Here is a 19,101-nt window from a genome sequence, read left to right as displayed (position 1 = left end):
CTATATGTCGTTAAAACCCCTCTTTCGTACACGGAGGAATTATCGGATGCTGATAACTGCACACAAGTACTACATCAACTCCCAGTGTAAGAAAAAAGTGAAAGAATTTCTGGAAGGTACCACTTTCCAGGATGTATGTGAGTGTTGGATTTGGGGTGTGTGTGTGTGGAGTGGGGGGTGAAGGATGGATTACAGCAGCTTTAACCCCCATAATGCATTTGCGGAACATCAAGAAGTTGTCAGCGGGTGAAATGTATAAAATATGAGCTCATTGTGGTGTGTAGTATTGTGTTGGCTGTGGAGCCCTGCAGGGGCTGCAGAGATGCTTCTCTAAACACCGGCTGTGATATGATATGATGTGCAGAAGTCTGCTCGTCAACGTGAGAAGTGTGTTTTCATATTTCGGGTGAATGTTGCGATAGAAAAAAAAATCCAGTTTGTAGTTTGAAGTCATCGGTTGTGTTGGCTCCGATGGTGAGTGTTTGTTTGAGAGAGAGAGATGGATGGAGGGAGGGAGAGGGTGTGAGTTTTTTTTTGTGTGTGTGTGTGTATACATATGCCCATTGAGTTGGTGTGTAGTAAGGGGGGGAGGGGGGGGGGGGACCTGAAGCCCTGCCCATGTGATGCTGGAGGTTTTACTACAGCCTCCGTGATGTCATGGCAAAGGGCGGAGGCAGCAGATCGGAGGGGTGGGGGAGTGGAGAGGGGCTGGGGGTGGAGGGGGGGTTACAATGGCTCACGAGGGAAAGGTAAGTCAATATTACGTTTTTTTTTTCTCGCTGACAAAGGCAAATGAAGCCATGTTTTTTTTTGCTTACAAACAAGTAACATCTTAACGCCCTCGGTACACAGAGCCGTGCGCCGCCGATGCGCTGCGTTTAGGAGAGGTCGCCCGGACAGCTTCCCCATCCACTCCGCATTATTTACCACATCTGGACGTTTGGACCGGGATAGAGGATCGCTTTTAAAAAAACATTTACTCGGGATATTTTTGGGGGGTTTTAACAAACTACTTGAAGGCGACCGGCAACTCTTACCAAACAGAGCGAGGACACAGCAAACCTCAGAGGAAATATTGTTGAAGGTAAACAGAAATGAACGCCGCTTATGTTTGGATTGTAAAGTGCAATTTTTTTTCGTTATGAGTATTACGATTATTATTTTTATTTATCGATCTAACACCTTTTTCGGTGTAACTTCGCTGTGTCTCTGCCCCATCACATCATTTAAACGCAGCACCGACAGAGCGGTGTCTGACCGAGATTAGTGCTGTTTTTCACATTTTCATATTTTCTGATTCCTCCGGTATGAATGAAAACTTACACTCATCTACGACCTCTCAGCAGTTTGACCTGTATCGATTCTTCCTTGAAGCTTCGATGTGTGCAGTGGCTTTATTCTGCTAGTAACGTGTAGGAACTATAGAGGATATGCTGTTGTTTAGCCCTCAGAGGTTGCTCACATTTACGCTGACGCCTCGTAGTAAAGTGGGAGCGAACCAACCATGGCGCTTTCTCGGAGGCTCGGTGCTGCGCGGTGTTTACCCACCTCTCCGTGACTCTGCCTCTGTTGTGGGTATATGTTGCTTCATCTGCTTGTGTGAGGGGCTGAGGAAAACCCACTCGGTCTAAGACTGGGCCACGTTATATTCCTCTGAAAGCTCTTTACGCACGGAGTCACAGTGTCTTCCCGAGTGTCTTCTCCTCACTGTCCTCTAGTTTCACCTTCTGTATCGCCAGGTTTCACTGTACTGCTGCGCGCACTACACGAGCCGTGCGTCGCTTTCTGGCCAGTTACAGTAAAAAGAGTTAGGCACCATATTGGCTTATTATGGGATTTGACACTGGGCGTTGAGCAGGACTCCGTCCCCTGTTTGTGCGTGCGTGCGTGAGCGCTCGCGCGCGTGTGTGTGGATGCACGGACAGATGGATAGATGGATGGTGTGTGTGTGTGCTTTACAGAGGGAGGGGTTGACCATTTGATCCTCTGCAGCAAAAAAACAGAGATGCTCTCTTCAAATGTCAGCCGCCTTTAGTGATGCGCAGATGAAAAAAAGTCCTCTGAAGCGCACTGGAAATAGACAGCTCCATCCAGCTGCACATTTCACTTGATTTTGAAGCGGTCACCTCGTCGGAATCAGTCGGTGTGGGGCAGAATATGAGCCCGGGTGTGTGTGCGTGCGTTTCTCTTTACTATCCACCCCTTCTTGTTTTGCTTAGATGGCCACGTAATGCGCTGTGTGTGCGCCTCTGTCAAAGCACCTGCGTCCTAAGATGGAGGAAAGAGATGAGGGATGATGATACGCGGTGTTATGTCACCCGTTCTCGGAGCCGCTGTAGTGGCCTGTGAGGCTGCTCGCTGCTCTGATGGGAAACTTCAGCTGGGAGTTGAAATGTTGGAAAATCACAGAGAGGAGGAATCAATCTGAACTTACTTTACATGCACTTCACTGTTTCTAGTTCAATAGGAGCCACCTAAGAAATAACGGAGGCTTAGCTTTTCAGGCAAAAGTCTTTTCATTGATAAATAAAGGCCTTTCTGTAATGATGCTGGACTTCTGCTGATGGTGATGTTTTGAATACTACTAAAATCACAGACCTAAAATGTGAAGCTGCAGTTGTAGTTGTGTTTGAGGCATTTGTGTTTAATTAAAACTCATGAAACTGCACAGAGGGATCCTCCTCTCCGAGGGTTGTTCTGCTGAATGTCTAATGAATAGTTAGGTCAAATTGAAATGCCTCTTTGGCAGAAATGATAAGACACCTATTGTTTCTCCTCTGTTTACTTTTCCAGTGAAATGTAGCCTAGTTTCAGGGGATTACAGAATTAGGTTATTGGTGCCTTATGCTGTTAGTGGAGGCGAGAGCAGAGTATAGAGCTGCGTTTTAGCACAGCCCCTGATAAGAAGTTGCTTCTGATATTTTTTTCTTTTTAGTTACAGTGATAGGAGGAAACCTCTCTATTTATGAAGGCTTGAATAGCCCGTGGTGAGGACAGCAGGTGCCGGAGGAGAGAGCGCAATAAACATGTTGGAGGAGCAGCTGGGGCCAAATTGCACCCTTGTCATTCAAAGCCTATCAGAAATCTAAGCAATACAAGCAAAGGTCAGGGTTGGCCAGGCTTTCAATGGAGAGGAGGCATTTAAAATGAAAGCCTGGAAATAATGGATTTCATGCCCTGCATTAAAAGGGAAGTAAATTAGACAGAAAGAAATGAAAATTAATTAAAAAGTAAGGAAAATCTGCAGAATAACATTATGCACAGGAGTGTTTGGAACATCACAACCTGCAGCCGTGGGCAGGGTGTGTGTGGGGGGGGATCTTTTAGATGCACCCTGCCTGACACTGCCGTTCTTGTTTTATTTGACCTTCAGGCCGTCATAAGAAAACTGAGGCTTGAGACTGCAAGTGCAGAATTTGAGAGAATTTATTTATTTTTCCTTCTTATCTATAAATGACAAATCCAATTCTGACATCTGCCAGATAATCCTTTCACTCTGTGCCCCCCTCCCCCCCCCTGCTGACACAAAGAAATCAGTGAGTAATTTAAGACTGTCCCGCTCTGCAACTTTTGATTTCTCTGCCTCTTCAGCGTGGCTCTCTGTAATCACACAAAGTTGTCTCTAAATCCTGCTTAACAGGACCAGGGGTGTACAGCTGGTCCCGGCCCTGTATGTACACTAATACTGTTACAGACAGTTCACCCTGGTTATTTAATCTAACTATGGATTTAGGCGTCTTTGTTCCATTGTCCCATCACTGTAAGCTGCAGACTGGTAATGGAATTACTTGAGACTAAACTTTGTTTTCTGCTAGGATAAGGTCTTTTGTATCAGTTTTAAATGCTAAGTATCTTTATTTTAGGACTGATTCTATTTTCATTACAGAGAACAATAAAGAGTTTCTAAACTTCGCCTCCCAGGAATGCAAACTTTATAAAAAAAAAACTTTAAAAAGAAAACAAAATCCTGGTAGTGAAATATGATTCTGTTTTAATCCATTCATTTTGTATTCGTCTTTCTCCCCCCTGGCCTCCCTCGCTTCTGATTAGCCGAACCTCCCTGCTGAACGGCTAATTGTCTCCTACTCGTCCAATTTTCACTGCAAAATAACGAGCTGTGAGTCTTTTAGGTGGGAATGAGCAGCATCGGATCAAAGAATAAGAGAGCACATATCCTGAGCAGACATGGCTCAAATTAGTTTGTTGTTTTGATTTCACAAGAGGAAAGATCAACATGTTCAGCTTTTTTATTTTACATGAAACAACAGATGAGAGTATAGAAAGGTCGAACTCTCCCTGCACCTCTTGTGTGATTAATTAACTGCTCTTATAAACCGCAGAAATCAGATATATCACGCAGGTTGATCATGTCCAGATCCATTTCCTCTGTCTGTGGCAGGAACAGTGGCTCAGGATTAAACAAAGTGAGCAGGGACGCTGACACTGAGGCAGCATGTCCTAAAAGAGCACTGTTATAAATTTGGCATTTAGTAAGGGCCCTCAGCTCCCTGTCTACCAAACTAACAATACAGGATGGACACTCACTTCACTTCACTTTAAAAGACGGAAGAAAAGTATAAAACTGAAGATAAAAAAAAAAACGAAATAAAGAAAAAAGTGAGTTTGCATGCTTGTGTGCATGGAGATCCAGTTAGCTGAGACAGAGACAGATAGAGATATAGATGCAGACGAACAGTACTGCTGCTGTCATCACTCTTGTGCAGGGGGGGTGGTGTTGAAAGTTGATAAACAAGCATTTTCCAAAGAGTGCTGGCAGGGCACTGGCAAGGTTTGCATGTATTGGGCTGAAGTAAGGATGGGCGTGGGGGTTGAGGGAGGAGGGAGGGCGAGGGGGGCATGGAGGATACGGAGTGGTCTGCACTGGGACCCTCTCGGAAACGGACGTGCAGCCTTTTGTTGTCTCGCCGATTGCCACTGCTTTTAGTGTGGACTTTCACTGCTCTGTGGGTTCACGCACAGGACAGCATGTGCAGGTAGAACAGCTCCCACTGAAAATATGCACATAATGGGTGGAAGGAAATAAGATGGACAGATGCATCTAGCACCCTACTAAGGCCAAGGATTCAAGTGAAAAGAGTTTTGTGTTTTTCCCACCTACCACGACTGATTACAAGATATTTCAAAGAGACACATCACGGCAGTCATTTTAGATTCGGAATGTTCACTCACACATTTAGTCAAAATTCTGATGATTAGAATTTTTTGCCTTGAATCTCCACTGTATGAATTGAGAATCATTTTCGCCGCTTCGTATTACAATTTCAATAGAGTGGATTCAGCTAAACCTTGGTCCGTTTGAGTGTTATTTTCTCTGAGATGTTATTGAGGATGGACGGACAGGCAGCCTGTACAAAAGGGGAGTCACTATAAACTCAAGGGCACTTCCTCTTTCATAGCGTTCTGCTGCCTGCTGCAAAGACGCACAATCCATACAGCATAAAGGTGAAAGCTAAAGGGTATGGATGTGTATATATATCCGACAAAGAATCAGGTTTCACTGTACCAGCTCGGCGGTGCGCAGAAACAGAGTGGAGAAGAGAAAGAGAGCGCGATGGGGGCAGTTGAAGTGTCTGAAAGCTACACTAGTTGAAAAGTTCAGCCTTGGGCATTCATAGGGACACTCGCCGCACTCACTCTGAACTCTAAAGGGACGGGACAAATATATGTGCACCTCCACTCACTGTTTGTGTGACAACTCCGCCATCGCCAGCATCTCTGACAGTAGGACGAGCGGGGAAAGGGATTTGTAATGGATTTAGTGTGTTTTCATCTGGACGACCAGGGAGGTGAAGTGAAGCACTATTATCCTGATGAAAAAATAGGGGCAAGAGAGAGGGGGAGAAAAAAGAGCTTTGATTTATGCATGATTCATTATTTACTGACCATTCTTCACCCCTTCTCCCCTCGCATCACCCATCCCCCTCATGCTTATATTCAGTGAAAAGCTCGATAAAAATGTGCAAATTTGATTGATTCTAATAGCAGACTGACAGGGACCCCAGCTGGGGCACTTAAGCATACCTCTGTGTGTGTGTGTGTGTGTGTGTGTGTGTGTGTGTGTGTGTGTGTGTGTGTGTGTGTGTGTGTGTGTGTGTGTTTGTGTGTGTGTGTGTAAAGCATACACACTCTTAGTTAATAAAGGAGTGTCTGCAGTATGCTCGAGTACCCCGTCCTTCCCTCAAAGTAGCACCCCCACCCTCCCTTTCCGTCCTTTAACCAAACCACTGCCCCATCCGTTGGTGCTGATGATTTCCTATGACTACCCCCCCCCCCCCAGACCCCCCTTTTTATTTCTTTAAACCCAAATCTTCCCCCCGTCCTCTTCTCCCATCCCTCCTTGTTGACTCACCTCCTCGTTTTCTCTCTTTCTGGTGCTATAGAAAATGAGTTTCGGGGCGAGCTGGTGAACCAGCGGTGGACACGAGGCGAGAGGACCAGCAGCCGCTGTCAGGCCTCCCAGAGACTGCAGAGCCGTCGACCAATCATGGTGAGTGACAAGGCCCTGCAGCCCATCCCCCCTCCACCCCATCCCTCTTCACTACCACTCACCACACCCCTACACCCCCTTCCCTGATTCTGCTTCCCTGGGCATTTCCCCAATCCCTAACTCAGCGGGGAAAGTGAAAGAGGGTGGAGGCAGAGAGAGGAGAGGATGGAGAAAAGAGGCAAGCTGCGTGTGCATTGGGGGGAGAAGGGGGGTTGGTTGATGGCCAAGCTGGACAGAAAAACATGAATCAAACAGCACATCAAATCTCCCGCTTGGCCCAGCCCATCCTTTGCCTCAGCTTAGTTCAGTTTAGTTAAGCTCAGCATGGCACAGCTCAGCGTATTCCCACTGCTGAGTTCACTTCACTTCACAAGACCTTTTTTTCTATTGAAACACAATGAAAAAAAAGAAACTCAAAAGGATGTCCTTGAGCTGCTCATACTTTTTTGTCCATGATATTCCTCCTTATCAGCAGAGTAAAAAACGCTCTCTTCCACCAGCTACTTCCCTCTCCTTTAACACGCTCTGCCATTTGAAACCTGTCTCAGCTCCTTCCTGTCTTTCATTATAAAACCTTTGACCCAAATTGCCACATTTTCAAGGTTATTTATATATTCTGAAAATATCTGGTCCTTTTTTTCCCTGTGAAATCACAACGGAGAGTTACTGCTTGAAAATCTGGGCAAAACATTTTTTTTTTTAATACAGCATAATATCTTATCCAGAACAGAAATAAAGCTGATGAAAATATATTTAGAATACTTCAACAGCCTCCAATATATATATTAGAGTAAAAGAAATGGGAGAAAGAGTTAGAAGCTATCCGTAGAAAACTCGCTTATTTCACACATACATTCTTTTCATGTCCAATTCCAAATCTTTTCTGGAAACCGATGTAGAAAATGCTGAGATATTAGAAAATCTTATGGGCATTAAACTGCTTGGTTAAAATCAAATCAGCAGATATGCATCTTTTCAATATACTGAGAGTGACTGCCACGAGCAGGTGACAAGGACATGGAAACAGCCAAACCCACCAAAACTTACTTCATGGCTATCAACAATAGAACAAGCTACACTAAAGATAGACTTGGTAAAATAGCAATCTACTCTAATTTAGTCGAGAACAGGCTCTAAACAAATAAAGTCAATAAGTGTGTATGTATGGAAGATAATAAGCAAATCATTGCAATAAAGTAACAACTGAGAGTGTGACACTCAACAAAGAGATGGAGGGATTGAGGGGAGATTGAAAGAGAGATGAGTGGGGGCGGTGAGGCAGGGGGGTTGTTTTCCCCTGGGCCCAGTAAAAGTAGTTTTGCTTCCCCCCGATGGCTCGGGTTCATCTGAAGAGATGACTTTTATTGATTTGGTTTGATTTCTGCTGCTGACAGAGCTGAGGAGAGAGAGCCGTTGGTTTCAAACACTATATCATGTGAAGCTGCCCCCTTGTGTTTGGCCTGACACTTATGATACCTGCCACACAATCTTATTATTATCTTTTTAGACTTGTAGCGAAACGCAGATGAATGAAATGGACTGAAGATAAGAGCTAAAAAGAGGTTTAGTTATGAACACTGGAATCCCATCGCGGATGACACGATTACGCGGTCACACACACGCAGTCTTTTTGCATATCAAGCAACGAACACGTCCCCTCCCCTCCTCCCTCCTCCCTCCTCCCTCCTCCCTCCTCCCTCCTCACTACTCCGCTCTGCCTCATGTGAATTATTAAAGTGAAACTGAGGAAAGGCTCGCTGTGCGGTGATCCAACATGGAGGCCGTGCATTCGTGGTCCGCCTGTCGAGGGAGATGTGCAGCGTGCCTGTAATTGGCAGCTGCTGTCCGCAGGTAATATTTTGAGATGTCAGTCTTCGTCACTACTCTCCAACACATCTCCCCACCTTAACCCCCTCCTTTCTTCATCTACTCTTGTAAACCTGAAAATGAATAAAAGAGTCATTTATGTGCACCAGGGGACGAAGGGTGACCTTCTCTCTGAAGTCATTGCCCCCAGCCAGCCATTTACATAGAGCTGTCAGAATGCAGAGCAGAGCCGAGGCCCTCCTGCACCGACCGTTGCACACAAAGAAGGACATAATTGATAATGTACAACACAGCCTGTAGGGATGAACTGCGTCTCCCTCCTCCTCTTCCTCCTTCTCTTCCTCCTCCTTTTTCTCATTCATCTACTGCTCTCCACACCACATTTCCCACTAGTTAAACCCCAAGACACATACACATAGAGTACATGCACATTCTTCTGTGCACATATAGCGGTTCTTGCATAGACACATACACACACCGACACCTAGACACATTTCTTTCTAGTAATGTGTAGGCCCACCTACATGCACCGTTCCCGGAGTCTAATTAAAAGAACACAACAAGGACATGTTTTGAACATACATTTAAAAAGAGCCATTTGAAAGAAATAATGGAAATCAGGTAAATGCCTCCCTGCCTGTATCACTGGCTGTGACTTTGTGTTCATAACAATTTAATGAGCTGGAATTGAGAAAAAGGACAGGGAGAAGAGAACTCTGATGTGTTTACCTTTTTAAATGTGCGTAACTATGGTTACACAAACATGAAAGCAATGGGTGCCCTTTGCAGTCAAGGTTTTGATTCATCTGATGACTATCAATGTAAAGAGGAGGCAAAGGAGGGAGGATGAAAAAGTGCAGGAGTAGCATAATAGTATATCAGAATTTCATGAAGGAGAAACATGTGCTTTAGTCTTATTCAAATGCACACACACGCACACACTTCTTTCTCTCACACACACATATTCTTAAACACACGCTCCCTTGTGTTTTCCTTCCCTCCCCGGTCATATTCTGTCATGTAAAATATTTGTACATCCACAATTTCTATATTTCCACCTGCTTTAGCATTTGATTCATCAACGTTTCGCCTTCATTACTCACCAGATTTACAAGACAGTTTTTAAATACATCAACATTTAGATCTGCAACCACAATTTGCCACAGTTTTTACTCCCACCACTATCTTTCCAGTAGTGGTGGAAGTAAAAACCACTATCTTGATAATCAGTACAGAATTTCAGTCAATCTTCAACATTCCCTGGTGGGCTGTTTGATGCTCATCTTTGTCGTGCATTATATAAAACACCCGGCTGTTGAACTAATGGTCAGATTAAAAAAGCAATTTGAATGTCAACTGCTTTTAGAAAATGTGATGGATATTTTCCAACATTTTTTTATGGCATTTCATGGACAAAACAATAAAACATTTTAAGTACAGAGGTATTATCTGCAAGATGTAAATAGGATGTCAGACGATAGGTGATCCCACACAGCCCTGTCAACACCACCATGTATTTCACACATTACTTTTAGCTGTTCTCAACATGTATCTGTTGTTTTAGCTAAATACTTCACCTATTTAGGTTTCTTTTAGGTATTTTAGGTATTAGGTTACTTTTAGCTTTGTATTTCAACCACTTATCCATGACATTTAGCAAACCACTTCACCTCTTCACTCATCCATGAGCCATTTTAATGGTTTATCCGTTACTTTTAGCAATTTATTTCATCCATTTTGTCAATTAGTTTGAGCTAATTTAAAGCTTTATTCATAAACTTCAGCTTTAACAGTTTATCCTTTAGAATTTCCTAATCCTTTTAAATGACTATAATTTCATCTTTATTTGTTGTAAGCTATTATTTGTTGAGCTATATTTTGCAATATTTCGACATATACCCTCAAGCAACTGAAAAGTATCCCTACAGTAAAACTGTCCTTAAACATAAAAATATTGATTTATTTGTATCATTCTCCTACAATATTTTTTAGCAGCTTTTCAACCGAGGAAAACATCATTGAGCTACTTCACACGCTGAGCAGTTTAATCTTTAAAATAAATAATGTTTTATGACAAGCTTTGTTATGTGATAGATGTAGAGTTGTACTTGTATAAGGTAGCAAAAAAAGCTCAAGTGAAGTACAAGCACCTCAAAATTTAACTTAACTTAATGATAGTACTTATTCCACCACTGCTCCATTCACACATACACAGAAACAAGTGCAGACTGTAATGTAAGGAAACAGACGGTGTGGAGGGGAATACACAAACACACACATTGACTGGAAACTCTTCACTGCGCACTCATCCGCTCCTCTTCCCACACTGAGCGCTGTGAGTGGAGCACAGAAGGAGTCAACTGCTCCCTTCAGGCAGGGCACAAAGCTGCTGCTTGTTGCTCGACCTCCACATTAACAGCGCTCGATCAAAAGAGTGGAGGCCGGACTGGCGAGAGACAGAGAGGACAGAGAGGACAGGCCAAGATGGTGGAGACCCACACAGGAAGGGAGGGGCTCGGGCCTGCACCTGTACCTCCGGCCCAAAACTAGATGCTAATGAATGAAGCGTACCCTCCTCGGGGCAAAAAAAAAGAGTAAACCCCTTAACAACAACAGCGTGCTTCATCTTCCTCTCATCCCTCTTTCACTCCTTCTTTTCATGAGTAGTCTATTAGCAGGAAAGGGGCACTGCCAATTAGAGGAGAGAGAGTGAGAGAGAGGGATAAAAAGAAGAGAAACAGGGACCCCCATGTTTGAATCCCACTGTGGCGGTGCCAACTTGACTATACAGAAGCAACAAAGCAGCTAAGTGCCCATGCACGGGGAGGGGGAGGTGGTGTAGGCAACTGGGGGGATAAGGAGAGTTTTGCGGGGAATATGTGTGTGTGTGTGGGGGGGGTCACAGTAGGGAGGAAGTGCGAGTCAGAAAGAGAGGAAGAGGGGAGACCTGTAGTATAAAAAACCCTGAGTCCAGTAATCAAAGCTAATGGCTCCATTGTGTCTAAAAAGCATCTGATAGCTCTATAGTGCACTGAGAGCAGCACTGAGCATGGAGAGGTAGTGCTGAGGAGGTGTGGCCAGTGTGTGTGTGTGTGTGTGTGTGTGTGTGCGTGTGCTATCGTGCTTGCTGCCTACTCCTGGCTCGGCTTTTAAGCCACAAAGGAGCAGGTGTTAACCCTGCCGCACGCACACACACGCACACACACACACACACACACACACACACACACACACACACACACACACACACTCCTCCGTAAAAGGGTTATTACTATGGCTTTTTAGCGGACTGTGTGTTTTTGCTTTATTATTATTTTCAGCATATGATTGTCACTCCCGCTGCTTACAGGGGCCATGGCCTCTGTGTGAGCGCGGCCGTTTGCCTCTGCACAGCGTACAATCATGTGTACCACTCAGGTGCAGGAAATTACAGGGAGAGTGATCGGACGTGTCGGGTGAGGGTGGGTGTGTGTGTGTGTGTGGGGGGGGGGGGGGGGGGAGTCTGAAAGTATAGCTTCAACAACAAGGTTTGTTTTCCCTTTCAGTTCCATGCAGATTTTATTTCTGTCTATACAGGAAGCAACGGGTGAGGAGGGGTGAGGGGTGAGGAATTAAAGATATGATTGTGTCAGTGTTGCCTTTCTTGTATTTTGATTGGTACATGTTGAGTGAGGGTTTTTTGTTTCAAAGCAGCGTAAGAAAAGGACGATTAAATACGAGGGAATAAAGTGACAGCTCTGATGGTTTCTTTTCTCTCTTCTCTCCTCCTCACTGCTCTCTTCACTCTCTCCTCCTCTTGTGCTCCCTCTTTTTCTCTCTTCTCTCCATCTCAGATGAGTATCGAGGGTGATGACAAGCGGACTCGCACTCGGTCCAAGGGAATCAGAGGTGAGTGTTTGTCAGTTCTCTCCATCACCTCAGGCTCCGTCATTTAAAGGTTCCTACTTGTAGCTGTCCACAGGGGGAACATCCAGCCTATCACAGAGCTGACATAACAACAACCATAGGAAAAACCCAAACATGCACAGGTGGACCATGCAATCGCCACACAGGAACATGCAGGTTCAAACCCAGAACATTAGTACTTTGAGCCAATGGTGCTAACCACTACACGCCCCACTCCATGGTTCAGATTCAGGCCTTAAGCTAAAAACCTGGAGATGGAGATAGTTGAAACTTTCTACGATTTTCATCCAGAACACTGTTTCATCAGTTCTCATCAGACTTGCGCTACCTCTGCACCTCATACCGAAGCCTGCAAGTTAGGGACCAATGCAAGGGTGGATGTTATAGATTCATATCATTATCTCTCTCTCAATTCAAACCAACTTTATATACACCTAGACATCCTAAAACCAAATTTACAGATTTTGCAATGAATAATATGTATTATAATGATAATATTATTCATTGTTTTACTGTTTTTGAAAATCTTCATTATTTGGTTAGAATAGATATATGCCTCATACATTTATTGAGTGTATATAGTGTATATAAGCCTACTGTACGTATTGATTTTGTATTTTTATGTGTTCAGGTTTTATGTGATCGTGTGTGTGTGCGTGTGTATTTGATGTTTAGAAGCAAGACAGCAGAGCTACAGTTCACAGGGCCTTCAGAAAAACGTTCAGTCATTCCAACTGCATGATGAAAGACTGAGAAACAGTGTTGTGTGTGTGTGTGTGTGTTTGTGTGTGTGTGTGTGTGTGTGTGTGTGTGTGGTGTGTTTATAATCTCTGTATACTTTGTGTATCTTGATACCCAGGGTCCTTCTGACATGTGATTTATGCCTGTGATATCGGAGCCCAAACTGAATTCTCCAGGATCGTATTGTTTTCTCGTTTGCTCCAAATGAAAATAGGATATTTCTCCAAACTCATTCTATTGCTCAACTCTCAATCGATGCCTACAGTCAGCCCAGAGAGGAGTGTGTGTGTGTGCGTCTGTATTGTTTGTGAGCTGGGCTTGATTTATGTTTTGAAGGCAATTACAGTAAGTTGTTCCTGAAAGAAGTGCTGTTTTCTACTGATGAAGGCAGTTTTCCTTTTAATTTCATTTTCCCAATTATGATAACTAAAGTGCAACAATTAATCATGTTTTAGTGCTGGAGTCTGCATATAATTGTCACTTTTTCTGAACAGCACTATGCAATTTGGCTGATTTAGGTTTTCTCTTCTGCGTGCATGTTTTTGTGGGAGCCTGTGTGTGTTTGTGTGTTATTCATACAGTATTTTTGCACAGGCCAGCTCTTATACTGTTTGTTTTGTGCTTGCCTTTGTGCACAGGCATTTGAATGTGTGTATGTTTGCATTTAGATATGTGTGTGTTTGTATGTGAGCTCAGGAGTGTGTAGGTTTTTTTTCTTCCTCCTGATCATGCAGTCAGGAAGCCTCATGGGATTTGTATGCATTTGTGATTTATTGATCTGAGTTTCTTTTAGCAGCGCAGCTTTCTTAGCAGTCGCTCACCTTTGTTCTCCCCCCCCTGTGTCTTTCTTCTCCCCCCCCCCCCCCCTCTCTCTCTCTCCCCATTTCTCTCAGTTCCTATTGAGCTCATTGGACAAGAGCTGAGGTAAGGAAACACCTTCATCTTTGTGCAAACCCCTTTCATAAACGTCCTTTATGTGCACCACAGAGTCCCCCCGGCACTTGTAGACTCACTATCACTACTTCTTTAGATATGCTGTATATTTTTATTTATCATCATCAGCACTTCTCAGCTCGTGGTCATTGCCTCCAACAGGCTGGTATTGATTTCTCACAGCCCTTCGCTATTTCCTGCTATGAGCACATACAGCAGACGCAATCAAAAGGGTGTATGATCTTTTTGCAATCCGATCGAAGAATACAGCATGAGGAGAGAAGATGGTGAAGGGCGATTATTTAGTTCCTCTTTTCCCTCCACCTGATCCTCTCTGTTTCCCAGCCAGGCGGTGGCTTTCAGGGCCTCACCGATCATGAACCCCATTGTCCTCTCTCTTCTGCCTCCTTCTAAATTATTTTTTTTCATCCTCTCTCATTTTGACACACTTCACCTTTAAGCATTGATCTGTGCTCAGCACTCCGAAAAAAGCCCTTTCAGTTTCTGGATAAAGAAAAGAAGCAGTAGGGAGGCCAGAGAGCATCTCATTTAAAATGCAAATGCTGCATTTTTTAATAAGCGAAATTAATAATTAGGATAATTGGAGTAATAAAGGGCAATTGCTGGGGGAAGTTAATGAGAATTGAAATGAGCCGTCCTGAGGGGTCATAGCAACCTGAATCAGAGGGGAGACAGAGAGAGAGAGAGAGAGAGAGAGAGAGAGAGAGAGAGAGAGAGAGAAAAGAGAGAGGGAGAGAGACCTGATGATGATGACTGGTGAGGAGAGCAGAGAAGGGGAAATTACAGCAGGTCTCGGCTGATCCTTATCCCTCATAGTAACAGGATATAGGCCAGGGTTGATGAACGACACACAATATTATGTTCTCTCCGGCTTGATGCCACCTGCATTCATGCATTATGTGTGTCTGCTGGACGGACGGGGGGATACATATCTCTTTGCATGTGCATTTGTGTGACAAGTGTGCCCAGCTTGCATGTCTTTGCTCTGCTTTGCTTTGTTGTTATCTTATTTTACGACTTTTATTGCCTGTGGTTATCACTGCTTCTGCGTATGAACTAAAATGCACCATGTCTTAAACATATCTCTAACCTCCATCCATCTCATCCAGCTGCCCCACCCTTGGATGCAATGGCTCTGGCCATATCAGTGGGAGATACTCACGACACAGAAGGTAGGGCAGATTGAAAACCCACCCTCTGTCTGTCCTTCTTCTCTGTCTCTCTGTCCTCCTCGTCCTATCTGCCCATCTGCTTCGTGGAAGATTTCACATTTCACTTTGTTTCTTTAAAACAATTATCAGATATTTTGGGAAACATTTTTATTTGCTGAGAGTTAGATTTTAAGATCAGCACTGCTTGCATATCTGAAGCTACAACAAGCAGCAAGTTAGAATGGCAATAAGGCCATTGTTCACATTTTGCACCTGAAACGACGATTAGCCCTGGTAACTAGTTAGTTTTTCCTTTCCTGCAATCATTTCATTACAAATAAGGAGAGGAAAGAGAAAGGAAAAGATTAAAAAAGATTAGAAGGATGCCTAAAAGACAAACATAACTTAATTTAAATCAGATCAAAAAGAAAAATTATAATCGGATTTGTGAGAATTACATGCTACTTAATGTCAGATGACATAAAATCCACACAGCCTCTAAATCTGAACCTATATAAGAATAACGTTTTTGGTGCGCAGGAGTGAAATGTGAATTCTCCAAGTTATTAATTCCAGCTTCATTCTGCCTCCTCTATTCCTCGTGTGTGTCACTTGCCCCCAGAGACGCCTCGGGACTCGGGGCGGCTCACTGACTTGTGACTCCTCCTTATTGAGGGGCAGATATTAGCTATCTGTTTACATATGTTTTCGGTCAGGAAGCAATTTCAGATGCACTTTGTTTATAGATCGTCCCTCAATCTCCCTCGGCATCTCCCAGGTGAGAGTAAGAGGGAGTTTATTGGATTTCACCCTCCACTGCCTTGCCCGCCCGCCTCTCCATACAAGTTGTTCATTAAACGTTCCAGTCAATTGGCTGAGATTGGTTGTGATGTCTGGGTGAACAGCATGGCGCCCCCCTTAGGCCATAAGTGTCAACTCAAAGTCTCTGCTAAAAGAACCGTTCCCTCCTACTTCATGTTGGAACACAATCACACACCCTCCATCATGCTGCATGAACTCACTCATGGACATGATGAGGTGCATGAGGTTAGACGTGTAAGTGTATTTGTGTGGTTTTCTGATCACAACCCTGATTCTGTTCTTTCTGTTCTTTTTTACCTCTTTCCATCCCGTCATTTTCCTCCATCAGTATTTTGGGTTGCCCCATAGCCAGAAAACGCCGTCTGGAGGAAGCAGAGGCAGAGCAGGACCAAGAGCAGGAAACAGAGCGGCCTGCTTCCAAGAGGAAGTCCCAGCCCCTGAAGCTGACCCTGGACGAGGGCTTCAGTGCGGAAAGTGACGCCAGCAGCGAGGCCGAGGGTGAGGGAGAAAAGAATGGCGAGAAAGCAGCAGAGACCAAGGAGGAGGACGAGCAGGAGGAGGATGAGCAGGAGGACAGGGAGGCACTTGTAGAGGAGATAGAGGCAATGACGGAAGACCTAACACAGGACGGACAGACAAATGGACAGGAGGTGGAGATGCAGAGTTTACATGATGAGGAGGACGGGAAGAGGAAAGAGGAAGACACATATCAAAAAGAGGAAGACACATATCAGAAAGAGGAGAACACAAGTGCAGCTGATGAAGGTAGATTTTTCTCCCCGTGACACCAATCTTTCCTCTATGTGAGGAAAAGTCTTCTACAACTACACCTAACAAAACTCTTATATTTACATCCTTTTCCTATGAAGCCAGTTATTGCTGAAACAAGCGGTCAATTAATCAGTTAATCATTTCAATTTATATATTTAAAGTCACTGGTTGCCACTTCTCACATGTAGACATTTGGTGTTTACCTCTGTTTTACACGCCTGTCACTGTTAAATAAAAATCTTTGGGTTTTGGTTTTCACAAAAGTCAAAATATTTAAAGATGTCATGGAGTAATAGATAGTTATCTGACTAATAGGGGAATCTCCGTCTGTCCGTCTGTTTGTCATTATTCACCTGACAACCACCTTAATCTTGGCGGGTGTGTTGCTGAGGAAGTAAAGTTTTTTTTTTTTGATGAGCAGTTGTCAAGAAAATATACACCTTCCATTGATATTGCACGGTTTAAACTGTCAACTGCACATAGCCTTATGTTTACCAGCTTTATTGGCATTGCACTAGTATTTGTAAACATAACATAACACTTTTTGCATGTGAAATGTTGTTGTTGAAATTAGCACTGCCTGAGAGACTTTACCCAGGGCGAGAAAGTCCCACAACCCCACACACCATTTAGTGTGCAATAACATAACATATCAAGGATTTGCAAGATGTGAAGGCAAAGCAATGAGTGAGATCAGTGGGGGTTGGTGTGTGTTATCCACCAGAGTTTGAAAAACACCCACAAGTCACAACAAGTTCTCTGAGTAGATCAATATTGCAGGAGGTGAGTTGCCATTCCTCTCAATGAGCTTCATTCTGCATCTCAAAGCTCTGTTGCACCTAAAGACCCTGTCACAGTAGCAGTTTTGATTTAATTGCGAGTTTATAGGGAAGCCAGTGATGATAAAGATATTGCTGACAACATCATCAGTTCACTGCATGACTCACTGACCTCTTCCTCTTTGTTTCCACAGAGGAAGAGTGTGTGATCATCGAGCACGAGCTCAGCTCAGCGCCGCCTGCACCCCAGGAGTGTCAGGTACCTTCCCAGAGCGCCAAAGAGGGGGACAACTCTCTCCTCCACGTTGGCAGAGTTTCCGACAACAATGCTCCAACTGTGGCCATTCAGCAGGCTGTTGCTATGGAGATGGAGCAGGATGTCACGGAGTCAGCCAAGTGGTGTGAAGAAGTAAAGGACAAGCAGGAAGAGGGCACAAATAAGGGGGAAGAGGAAGAGGAGGAGGCGGCACAGAAAGTTCAAGTGTTGGAAGAGTCATCTGTTCTGCAGAAGGAGGCGGCTGAAGTGAAGGGAACGGAGTTGGAGGAGGAGGTGGAGGATGAGCAAGAAGAGTGCGAAGACAGGAGCAACCACGTGAGCCAGGAAAACCCAAAATATCCGACTGCTGATGTGCCCCACGAACAGATAAATGATGAAGATGAGGAGGAAGAGGAGGAAGAGGTGGCAGTGCCAGCACAACAGAGGCAGGACACTTCAGCTCATCCAGAGGAGGATGAGGAGGGAGATGAAGAGGACCACAGGGACCATGTTCTGCCAATTTCTGATGTGCCAACTGCCATCCACACCATTACCAGCACCGCAGCAGCTCAGGGAACACACATCGAGACTGAAGACCACAGGGCCGGGCCACTGGAGGCCTACAGCTCACACAGGACAAGTCCACTTGATAAATGTGACTCTCAAAGACCTAGCCCTCTTCACAACTATAAGGACAGCCCTCCTTTAAGCTACAGCTCCCACAGGGCCAGTCCACTGGAAGAATACTTTCCAATCCCAAGAGTTGAGAACTATAAAATTCATAAAGCCTCGTCTTCAGCCTCTCCCGACATTATTGAGGTGGGATCAGATAAGTCGGAGGAGAAAGACTACGATGACATGGATGGGGACGACGAACGTGACGACGAAGACAGCCTGTCACAGCGCTCCACGGTGACAGACGAGTCTGAGATGTTTGACATGACCCGAGGAAACCTGGGCTTGCTGGAGCAAGCCATTGCACTGAAGGCAGAGCAGGTGAAACCAGCTGGGCCCAGAGAGCTGCTCCGTGCCCCAGATATACACCACCAGAGATACTTCACCATGGATGACAGGCCCAAGCACCTGGACGTCATCCGCAAGAGCTACTTCAGCAAAGGTAGGACGAACAAACAAGAGAGGAGGGCAGAGCTATTACACGCATGAGACATGACGTAGATAGTACGTCTGCTTTATTTTTTAAAACCACAGTGGCATCACATGGACGTGCTTCTTCACCGCATCACAATGTACTGTGTGAGTTGTAGAAGAATCAAAATAAGATAACACAGCAGCAACAGAGTAAAGGAAGTTACTGATGTGACTGGTTTTGTCGAGGTACACTATAGGTTCATTTGTTAACTTACTGATTTGTTGATTTGTAACATT

The 19,101-nt window shown here is 44.5% G+C and overlaps 1 protein-coding gene across 1 annotated transcript in view; it reads left to right on the top strand.

Annotated features, from left to right (window-relative positions):
* Positions 1–19,101, top strand: part of myt1b (myelin transcription factor 1b) — a 106,643-nt gene that overhangs the window by 68,122 nt on the left and 19,420 nt on the right. The window contains exons 3-8 of the mRNA XM_053425771.1: positions 6,402–6,508; positions 12,169–12,223; positions 13,876–13,906; positions 15,046–15,108; positions 16,238–16,674; positions 17,654–18,832. Of these exons, the coding sequence (XP_053281746.1) occupies positions 6,402–6,508; positions 12,169–12,223; positions 13,876–13,906; positions 15,046–15,108; positions 16,238–16,674; positions 17,654–18,832 (1,872 nt within the window). The remainder of the gene's footprint in view (positions 1–6,401; positions 6,509–12,168; positions 12,224–13,875; positions 13,907–15,045; positions 15,109–16,237; positions 16,675–17,653; positions 18,833–19,101) is intronic.

Source organism: Pleuronectes platessa, chromosome 6 (assembly GCF_947347685.1).
Source record: "Pleuronectes platessa chromosome 6, fPlePla1.1, whole genome shotgun sequence".
Classification (NCBI taxonomy): domain Eukaryota; kingdom Metazoa; phylum Chordata; class Actinopteri; order Pleuronectiformes; family Pleuronectidae; genus Pleuronectes; species Pleuronectes platessa.
This window is presented reverse-complemented; position numbering and strand designations above follow the sequence as displayed.